Source organism: Sesamum indicum, linkage group LG9 (genome assembly GCF_026168435.1).
Source record: "Sesamum indicum cultivar Baizhima isolate 11 linkage group LG9, ASM2616843v1, whole genome shotgun sequence".
In the NCBI taxonomy this organism is placed as follows: domain Eukaryota; kingdom Viridiplantae; phylum Streptophyta; class Magnoliopsida; order Lamiales; family Pedaliaceae; genus Sesamum; species Sesamum indicum.
This window is the reverse complement of record NC_142665.1, coordinates 4,049,543-4,060,943: the sequence shown is the minus strand read 5'-3', so window position 1 is coordinate 4,060,943 and position 11,401 is coordinate 4,049,543. Positions and strand designations below refer to the sequence as shown.

Below are 11,401 nucleotides of genomic sequence, written 5' to 3'. Positions count from 1 at the left end.
GTCAACAAATTACTTTTGCCCAAAGGTTCAAATTTTGGAGCGCAACTGTGAGGGATTGTCGAACAAGTTGGGAAGAGATGAAGTTATGACCGGCAACTGTGCGTTGTGCTGACGTTGCAAATGCCAGATATAAGTTGAACTGTTGGCTCACAACAATGCCCTCATTACTATAGAGGAACTTCATTATTGTCCTTTCTTCAAATTTGAGGTATCAATTTGATCTTTCTTTGTTCAAATAGGCGTATTATATAATAAATTGTCGTTCAGTGGAGATAACCATGCATATACCCATCAGTACCCTTTCTGATTTTCTAAATCCATTAGAAGAAAGTTTTATTGAGAATGTACACCAACCCAAGTGTGATTGAGCATCAGCATCTGCAACTGCATCATTGTCATCCTGCTCTTTCAGTCTTTATGGCTTGCTCTATGAGTTAAATGTGTGGTTCAAACCTCAGGAATATCCTTGAACAAAAGTTACAAGAATTGCATCAATAGTACCGGCCAAATTTTCATGGTTATTACATCTCCCATGAAATCCATGCTTGTCCTTGCCCATGTCCCTCTCATGTCTGATCATGTTCAGCCCATAATTGGGAGATTCATGAGAAAACAACACATGGTTGTAATTCAAATATATTAAGTAGTACTATCTTTATTTTTCTGTTTATTGTCAACATTTAACCCTTTATGGGAATGAACCACCAAAATACATGATACACAACCAGCAGCTGGGAAAAGCTGGTTACAACAAATACAGATACAAAAGATCACAGCCCGAATCATGCGCAAGAAAATCATCTCGAGCAGCATGAGAATGTTGATTTTTGTTTTGATAAATCGACACCATTTGCCAGGCTGACCCGATTGACAGACAATTCGGCCTTATAGGAGTCGGAGTTGAGAATTTTCCGGCTGACCTTCTCGTAGATCTCACGAATAACAATCTCAAATGCTTTGTTCACGTTTGTAGAGTCCAGAGCAGAGGTCTCTATGAAGAATAATCCTTCTTCTTCCGCAAGGCTTTTACCCTCATCCACACTCACCTCTCTGATGTTCTCCAGATCACACTTGTTCCCAACAAGCATCCTCGCAACGGTGGTGTCGCAATGAGCTGCATTTTATCAATTCAAGAAAAGGTGAAATTTTGCACCAAAAAAATTTATCATTTTAAACACTAGAACTACACTAGAGCAAATAAACAAAACTGCAAGACTTGCAAAAGGTTCATACACGAACGGAAGAATATACATCCCACTGCCTTTAGAATCTATTTCTATGCTGTCTAAGCATAAACAATGTAGAAAATTGAGAACTTATCTGCTTACATCAAAATTTTGGCTTTCAATATACCCACCCAACAAAAAGAAAGATGAGCAAGATGGTCTGTATAGCATCCATCAATCCTTAACCCCAACTATCTTCAAGAATTTTAACAGATTTGCCCGGTAACGAAAATGTAATGTGACCTAAAATAGTACGTCTTACTAAAGGAGCTCTAGACCAATATAGGTTTCTCTACTTGACTTCTGCAAAATGAATGAAGTTGTCAAAACAATTTTTTTTTCAACCAGACAAGTTTATATCAAACTCTTTTTAGCGTTCTCAAATCATCTTCTTTTCACGCTAATCTACAAATGTGGGATTCAATAACAGATTTTAGACTCCACTTATATTAAGTGGTATACGAACCACTTTACTGGATGCAATCAATACCATTCAGTTCCTCAACAACTCTTTTAAGTGTTGTGCTTCAATCCTATTTATTACTACAACTTCATGCTTCTGATGTAAAGGCATTTTATTGCATGAGACGAGAGTTTATCTACCCCCGACAGTCCTATTAATGACATTAACAACAGAAACAGTGTTCGCAAGTAACATCACATATAATGATATCATCTATCCTCTTTGCATTTGCCTCATCTTTTCTCACTTTCTTGTTTGCTATTTTGTGATTTTTTTTTCTTCATTTGCTATCTCAAAATAATCTTGCCACATCATGAAAGCCTTACCCAACTTAATTCATCCCTTAGTTCACTAAATCTAAGTGGTTATAGCTTTTTGTTGCAAATAAGCTGAAACCAATACTTTTGAACTGCTTAAATTGAGGTCATTTAAGACAAAAGCTATATAAGCTTCACTCCACAAACTTTTGCAATTTATTGGTAACGCTGTACATATTAAACCTTTCCCCAAACACTCCAACTTCAACCTACTTTTTCCACACCTTTCACTTTTGCATTATAAAACTATCAACTTCCTATACAACTAAACTTACCACTTATTCCCACCACCAACCAAAAGCAGAAGCTATTGCAATTGCAAACACCCCTCTATGGTTAACTAGAATAAAAAGGTATCCCCAACCCAGCAAAAATAGTTTAAGAAACATACACAAGAACTCGACATAGGGAAAAGAAAATAAAGAACAAAACCTAAAAATGGAACTGCAAACTGAAGAAGATCGGACTACAACTCTGATATTATGCTAAGAATCACCCAAGAATTGAAACTCAATAGCTAAAACCTTATTATAAGCTCAATTTGTCAAGTTTGATAAGCAATAACTTATACTCAAGTCGAATGCAATTCGTTTAGACCCCTAAACAAGCAACATCAGTGCAAGCAAACACACACAGAAGCAGCCAAGAAAGCGAAATTCTATAGCGTATTAAGATTGACACAGAAATTTGAGACAAACTCAAGAACAGAAAAACACCCACAAAAATTTCAAAAAATGCTAAAAAAGGTGGTCAGCAAATAGAAAAGCATACTGTTAAGCTCATCGAGCCACCGTTTGACGCTCTCAAAAGTTGTCTTCCTGCTTATATCATAGACGACGAGGGCCCCCACAGCGCCGCGATAGTAGGCGGAGGTGACGGCCCGGAAACGCTCCTGGCCGGCGGTGTCCCAAACCTGGGCCTTCACCTCCTTGCCGTCGAGCTCCACAACCTGGGTCTGAAACTCCACCCCTATCGTGGCCTTTGAGTTGTGGTCGAACTCATCCCGAGCAAACCGGGAAAGCAAATTGGATTTTCCCACCGCCGAATCGCCTATCACCACTATCTTGAACAGATACTCCTCCCCTCCTCCTTCCTCCATTTCTTGGAAATGCGTTTTCTTCTACTTGGGTTCTCCTGCTTAGATTTATGGGAGTGTGTGTGGAGAATGAGTGCAGAACAGAGAAAAAAGTTGGACTTTTATGTGTAGGCTAAGGGACGACAAGCTGTGGACTGTAGTTAGACTTCACTGCGTGATTGATTCTACCTCTACTGTACATCGTTACTATACTTTTTTAAGGAAAATTTTTGACCACTCCTTCAAATCAAATCAAATTAATCACAAAATATATAAAATAAGTGAATTATATTTATTATTTAATAAATTACTTTATTAAAATATTCACTAATAATGCAATAAATATATTACACATATTATATAATTAAATTCAAATGTAATAAAATCGATCCCAATTAAAATCTTCCATTTTCTAAACATGGGACCCTCATTGTTATTGTCTTTTCCTTTTCCTTTTTTTAAAAATAATTAATTGTTTCTTATTATTATATATACCAACTTTTCTATATGGATCAGCTTCGCCGATTAAACTATATCACATTAGCAAACAAAAAGGAAAAAGAAAAACAATTTTCTTAATGTTATTTGTTATTTTTATTATTTTTGTGAGAGCTTATGATTGATTCAGCATGAATTTTTTAAATTAGAAAATTATACATTTTTGGTCACATAAAATAAAGAATGTTGTGCTTTTATCTTTATAATTTATGAATTTAGAACATTTGGTCTTATAGATTAGAAATTATAATATTTGGGACTAAAAATACTAAAAAATTTTATCTGTGAGACCAAAAAATATGTTAAGCTCGTAAACTATGTGATCAAAAGTGCAACTTATTCTATCGTGTGAGACTAGAAATACAATTTTTCCTATTAAAATCCTATGTTACAAAAATTGTTCCTGGTAAAATAATCTTCTGAAATTAGGCGAAGAATTAAAATAAAATTCACAACATTATAAAAATTACGGCATTTGACAAATTAATTTGTTCTGGGATCAATTGATAACACAAAAATAATTCGAGAATGATGTCCCTTGCAAAGCAATTGACATTTCATAATTTGAAGTATTATTCGTTGTAATTGACATTGCACGATTTTATCTTAAAAAATGACACATCAAGAAGAAGAACAACTCATGACTTCATCCCAACATATGAAATACACGGAAAGACCCATACTTCATCAATTGAAATATTATTTATCGTACCCAAACGTACCAATTTTTAATCTTAAAAAGCACCAAAACAAAATAAAAATAAAGTTTATAAATCAGTGGAAGTCGACACAAGAAATATACCATGGGCATGGATTGAATTAGTTTTCGGGTACGTGTAATGTACAAAATCACTACGTAGTTTTGTGGCCGTGTGTGTAAAAGGAAATGAGGCGAATAGCGATGACTACCAGCACATGGGTATGGCTGAGGGTGAAAGGCATCAAACGGTCTGCATTGATTGCAGCCATGTGATCAATTATTGGTAGGAGCTGCACCCGATTATTCTTATACTATTAATTAAATTTAAATCAGTATTTATACAATGATAATCATACTATTATTTTTTTAGAAACCAAAAAAAAAATAGTACTGGAGAATTATTTTGGAATTTGTTGGTTGTGAGGGAAAATTTGTCACCGGCTAACTTCTATTAAATGAGTGTGTACAAAGTTTACAGTAGCACATTCACCTGTGCACCCACATCACTGAGCCCACCCATCTCTACATAATAATGTTAATTATATGAGCGCTATTTACATAACAAGTATAAGCTATTCTTCTTATCATAATTTGATTTTCATACATCATGTGTTAATCTGTCTTAAATTGAAACGACCAAATAACTCCAAGATTCAACCACTTTCCTCCCGATCAGATCAACTTGAGTTCGACCCATCTACAATATTTTGATCTTTATGACTTTCTGATCAAAATTGGTACAATCATGACAAATTGTACAATTCGGACATTTCTATAAATACATAGTCCGTAAATACTAGTTAGATCCTATAATTACATTTATCTATTGAATTACACCTATGTTTTTAATATTGGAGGGCTGTAAACATGAGCTATCGAATTCTAAGCTCGTTCTTAGTTATATAAAGTGTTGTAGGATTATATTGTTCATATCCATGTTTACGAGTACATGTATACTTGAGCCCACTCTAACTCCATCATCAGCGACCGAATTTGAAAACATGATCCTTAATTTCTGATGTTGGGTGTGATTACATGTGGATTTTTTATATTTTTGAAAAATTATATTTAGTACCCCTAAGCTTTGCTCCCGTCTCACAATTAGGTACCTCAAATACTCAAAATTTATTGAATTTGTTGATACTAATAAATCTAAATAAAAATTAATATAAATCTCTGATTAATTTATTACTGACTTATTGCAGATCAAACATTTTTTTTTCTAGTTAAACTACCTTTATTAATTTGAAAATATGTGCCTTCACATGTATTCACATGTGGAGATGTGTAAAGGGTAACTTGATCATAAAATAATTTATTGGTTCTCCAATAAATCAATAATAAGTGAGTCGGGGGTAAATATAAACTTTATTCGATTTTTTTTTTGTTCATATCAATAAATTTAATAAAAGTTAACCAACTGATGGACTTATCTATTAAACAAACGCAAAACTTATGGATATTAAATGTAGTTTTTTTCAAACTATAATAAATTTAGGTGTAATTACATCAAACATTAAGAGAAGGGATGACTTAAATGCATAAATCTCCCTTGTGTTTTAAAAAATCGGCTAAAACTCCCTGTATTTTAAAAATAGGAAAAAAAACCATTTCTATTTTCTTAAAATGTAGCTTAATTGCCCATCTCTATTAAATATGACTAATGACGTTAATTTTTTTAAAAAATAACCATTATACCCTTATTTAATATATATTATTTTTTTATTTTAATAATCATTGGACCTGTAAGCCATCAGATCTAATCAATTAATTTTAATTGTTATATATTATTTTTTTTAAAAAAAAAGTTCATATTTTACTAAATTTTTTAAATATATGTTATAAAAAATATTATTTAAAAAAATAAATTAAATAAAATTAACCAACCGTCGTCCCCATCCCCCAACCCTTGCTGCCCTCTCCACACACCCCAATTGCTCGCCACCTCCCCACCCCCCATTCCCACCCACCGCCACCACAGAAAGGGGCGACGACAAGCGGTCACCCACAATTTGGGCGACGGTGGATGCCGTCGTCGCCCCTTTTTTTATATATTTTTTAATCCTATAATAATTAAAAAAATATATTAATTAAATTAAAAATAAATTAAAAAAATATTTAAATGTATTTAATATATAAAAAATTTATATTCAAATATATTTAACTAACTAAAGAATAATTTCAATATTATATAATTTTTATAATTACTAATATTTATATTAGTTACGATATTTTAAATTTAAAAAATAATTTACTATATTGATTTTTATACTATAATTTTAATTTAAATTATAAAATTTAAAAAAATTATGTTGATGGGTATGGTCCAAAAGCGGTAGGCCCAAAGAGATATTTCAAGCCCAAATCATGCATGTTAACCCATAATGGAGATAAACCGTCTAAAAAAACATCAGGCCTAACCCAAGAAGGGAACCCAATACAGCAAGCTTGGCTAGGAGGGGAGCTCGCTAGGCTTAGCCCAATAAGGGGATCCACCACATCAGGGTCCGTTCAAGAAAAAAGCCTGTCGCACCAAGTTCGGCCCAGTGCGAAGACCTACTGCACCCTTCCAAAGCCAGCCCAAGAGAAGAGAGGTGTACTCAAGAAGCTACACTCCTCAGTCTAGGAAGACTCCTTATAGAGCAAAAATCTTCGTGCAGAGGGAGTCCTTCCTCGTTCAAAGAAGTGTTGCTTGAATCAAGAAGAGGATAAGGTTGTACCCTATCCCCAGATTCTCGCCTTCCTTCTCAAACACGCAGCTCTCCCTGGAGTTCCTGCAAAGAGAGATTCCTCTTTTATAAATATGGACGAGCACCCCTCAACAGACCCCTCTTCAATAATATGGAAGCTCTCTTGCTACTTCTATGCCACTTTCAAATTCATGCTTTTGCTATATTTTGCTTATGAGATTTCAATTTCTACTTCAATTTCTTGTTACAATTTATCTCTATATTTATTTATTTCTAAATTCGGAACTAACTTAAGTATCAGAGTGCTAACGTGTTGTTTTGCAGGTTGTTTTTCTCAAGTTCTCTCGCTAAATTAGCCCAATTCGAGCATCAAGATCCAAGGACATTTGATCCGTGCTAAAATCACAAGTATTATATATATGTATATATATTTTTATATTTTTAAGTAAATATATTTAAAAGGTTGTTTTATTTTTTTAGATAGATGAAATTATAAAAAAATCACTCAAAATAAATAAAAGATGTACATGTGAACTATATAAACATCATGAGGATATTTTAATAAAAAACACCAATAAATAAGGTTAAAAGTAGATAAAAAATACCCCCAGACGCACAATGAACATATGTAATGTACCTTCTATTAATTACTAATAAAAGAGGTATTTTTTATTGAATTTTACAAAATATAATGGACTTTTTAACCTATTTAGAAAACACAGAAGAATTTTTAATTATTTCAACAAAATATATAGAGAGAGAGAAAATGCATATTTTAATTGAGAAGGAAGTATAATTATCTTAATTAATATTTTTTATTGAATTTAATATGAAAAGAAAACATCTCGAGATTTGGGTCGGGTCAAATTGTCAGGAAGTACTATTTTGGACCCGACACATTGGACATAAGCTGCGACCGCTGTGGTTTTACAAAACCCTACCCCTATCCTCCTCCCCCTCTTAATTCCCACCGCCGCTCTACCCCTATCGCCTCCGCCGCTATATCTTAAGCTAGCCGATTTAATAAAGAGATTTTGGGATAGAAGAAATTGTAATGCAGCTGTGTTCCCGCTCACAGAGAGTCAATCCGCCGTCCGGTTCCGGGATCACCGTCCATTGCCGGAGAATTACGTAAAGTCGTTCATCACATTGCTGTTTATTCCTTTCGTTTTCCACTGATTCTATAAGTATTCTGCGATGGCTTCGGCGCTTGGATGCTGTTCTCTCAAGGCTACGCATCGAGGTACTGGTTTCTATGCGAATTTATTATGGAATTTGGCCTCTCACATGCAGAGTTGCTTCGTACCAGCTCTTTGTCTTGCTCGGTGATTAGCACGTTCAAAATCGATACAATAGAGCAGCTATACGTTTCTTATATTATATTAGTTCTCTAGATGGAAGATTAGTGTAATATAATAATTAAGTTGGTAATATTCGTTTGTTCTATGTGCCGATGAGGTCATAATGTTTTCGAAATCTTTGGATTCCTAAATTTTTTGCTTTTGTCCACAAGATTATGATTTGTCCTCACATTAGTTTTCTAAACTCACCTTACGGTGCCTTTTCTTGTGTCTTTTGAAACTAACTGGTAAAAGGTATTATGTAATCAAATGGTTTGCCATTTATATGTTTGATGCTTTATGATACCAGCAATGACAAGCTTTAACAACTCATGATTGCTTATTGATCGCAGTGGACACTCGAAATGGTACAACATTTGTTTGACTAATAGGATAATGAAAAACTGTATTGGGCGGCATGTTTTGTTTAATCCTTGATGCTGAGGTTACAATTGTTAAATACTGGTTTGTTGGTGTGTGCATAGATAAAATATAGAGCTTATGGTTTTGGGGAAATGTCTATTTGGTGTCAGTGCGCACACCTTAATTTGAAGACTGCAAATTTATAATATATACAAATTGGCTTTTGCTCTTGACGATATATATATAAAAATAAAGGAAGAAAAAGCAGGTAATGAAAGTCAGTTAGAATGATTTCCTCTCTCTTCATCCAGGATACTTTTGCATTCTCTGACATAATACCATGCCAATTGTCATGGTGCAGGAGGGACACCAAAATGGAGGTCTCCTAGAGCAGCTGTGATTCCCAACTTTCATCTCCCAATGCGTAGTTATGAAGTTAAAAACAGGTGGCTGTTTGTTCTATTTCAGCTTTTACAAGTGATCTTTTTAGTTTTTCATTTCTGCTCTGTGGAATGGATCAGGCGCCCATTGAACCTTACTTCTCGCAGCCAGTGAACTTTCTTTAGTTTTAGTTATTTTCTTCAAAAAAAGAAAAGATTCTTATTTCAGTAATAGATGGCTTTACCACAATATGTGAAGTATATTGTAGGTTTGTATTTCTGCTCTCACGGTGTGCCTGCATTTCACAATCATTTTGAATTCATTTTCCTTTCTTTTTCTTGGTAACAAATGATATACTCCGTATAATTTTTACATTTAAGTTGTATGGCTGTTAAGAATTGTCTTGTCAATGATGCACTCCCCTTGTTTGTCAAACTTGTTTTTTGTTGAAGGAGAGAATATTAGTTTAATTGATTATATGTTTACACTCTGCATTTTCAAATTGTTCTTTTGAGATAAAAATCCTCTCCTCTTATTGTCAAATTATCTTTACAGCATGTGGTTAGATACTAGAAGACTGTTAACTGTAATAAAAAAAATTCCATGAAAAAGTAGATTTTTTTGCAGTGGTGCATAATTTGTATTAGAGGGAATTCGTTGCTTGGCTTACAATACACGATTAATCTTTTTGAACAACATTTTGTTGGATATATATAGCATACACATATATCTCCTCAGGCAGATGCACGCCAAAAGTGGCGCTTGCAGTTTATCAAGAGAATGTCTGCAAATAAAGTAGTTTAAATCATTTTGGTTGAAAGATTTTGTTTTGAAACAAAGATTTATGTGAGGTAGAATTTTCTGATTTCAGGACTAATGTTGATGACATAAAGTCTCTTAGATTGATAACCGCCATCAAGACCCCTTATTTACCAGACGGCAGATTTGATCTAGAGGCCTATGATGCCTTAGTGAACATGCAGATTGAAGATGGTGTTGAGGGTGTAATTGTCGGCGGCACCACTGGTGAAGGCCAGTTGATGAGCTGGGATGAACACATTATGCTAATTGGTCACACTGTCAACTGTTTCGGAGGATCCATCAAAGTTATTGGCAACACCGGAAGCAACTCAACCCGGGAAGCAATTCATGCAACCGAACAAGGCTTTGCTGTTGGAATGCACGCGGCACTTCACATTAATCCTTACTACGGTAAGACCTCCTTAGACGGTTTGATTTCTCACTTTGACAGCGTGCTTCCCATGGGCCCTACAATTATCTACAACGTACCATCACGGACCGGGCAAGATATTCCACAGGGTGTGGTCCAAAACATAGCAAAAAGCCCCAACTTCGCCGGTGTCAAGGAATGTGTTGGAAATGATAGGATAGAGGAATATACACGCAATGGACTAGTCGTGTGGAGCGGTAACGATGATCAATGCCATGATTCAAGGTGGTTTCATGGAGCTACTGGAGTAATTTCAGTTGCCAGCAACTTGGTTCCCGGTCTAATGAGAGAGCTGATGTTCGGAGGAACAAATTCATCACTGAACTCAAAACTTCTTCCTCTAATCGATTGGCTCTTTCAAGAACCGAACCCTATTGGCTTAAACACTGCTCTTGCTCAGCTTGGAGTCGTCCGGCCCATTTTCCGCTTACCATATGTACCTCTTCCGTTGGCGAAAAGGGTGGAGTTCGTGAACATAGTCAAGGAACTTGGAAGGGAGAATTTTGTTGGGGAGAAGGATGTTCAGGTGCTAGAAGACGACGACTTCATTTTGATTGGTCGGTATTAGGTGCCATATTCGTCGTGCAAGAACTAGAATTCAGTTTTGAACTAAAGATGTTCTGTTCTGTTTGGTTCTTGGAACAATAGTTGGCATCTTTGTTTGCAGTTTATAGAGGGGTAAAGCTAAATATCAGAACAAGTTCTTTGATCGGCTTTCTGCTTATTCATGTCTTCGCTCCTCATCCTCAGATCTCTCCGTCTCAGGTTACAATAATGTAGCTTTGACTTTGTAACTTGTAATTTGAGATTTCATATGTAGGTGCCATGCCCAATGTGATTGCCTTGCCTATTTGAGGTTGTTGTAGCTACATGATTAGTGTATCCAATAATATGATGGTGGATCTACTCATCAATTATAGGGATGACAAATGGATCGGATTTTCCTATTTCAGACAGATATTGAAACTACAAAAGGGGTTTTGAGTTGATCTGGGGTTTTGGTGTTCGGGATTTGAACTCGATTAATTATATGTATTTGTTCATTATATATGTATTTCTAAAATGTATAATTTTGTACATACATGAACAAGATATATGAATATTTCATCTAGCTCGT

At 34.9% G+C, this 11,401-nt stretch overlaps 2 protein-coding genes across 2 annotated transcripts; one reads left to right on the top strand and one right to left on the bottom strand.

Moving 5' to 3' along the window:
• Positions 1 to 605: 605 nt before the first annotated feature.
• Positions 606 to 3,251, bottom strand: LOC105170529 (ras-related protein RABA5b). Its single transcript, XM_011091325.3, has 2 exons — positions 2,778 to 3,251; positions 606 to 1,114 (listed from the first exon to the last, which is right to left on the bottom strand). Exons 1-2 carry the CDS (start codon positions 3,103 to 3,105, stop codon positions 798 to 800), a joined length of 645 nt encoding a protein of 214 aa, XP_011089627.1. The 5' UTR covers positions 3,106 to 3,251; the 3' UTR covers positions 606 to 797.
• A 4,616-nt stretch (positions 3,252 to 7,867) lies between these two features.
• On the top strand, positions 7,868 to 11,240 carry LOC105170527 (4-hydroxy-tetrahydrodipicolinate synthase, chloroplastic). The gene is made up of 3 exons (XM_011091324.3): positions 7,868 to 8,212; positions 9,034 to 9,118; positions 9,925 to 11,240. The coding sequence occupies exons 1-3, from the start codon at positions 8,167 to 8,169 to the stop codon at positions 10,850 to 10,852; spliced, it is 1,059 nt and encodes a 352-aa protein (XP_011089626.1). The 5' UTR covers positions 7,868 to 8,166; the 3' UTR covers positions 10,853 to 11,240.
• The last annotated feature ends 161 nt before the right edge of the window (positions 11,241 to 11,401 follow it).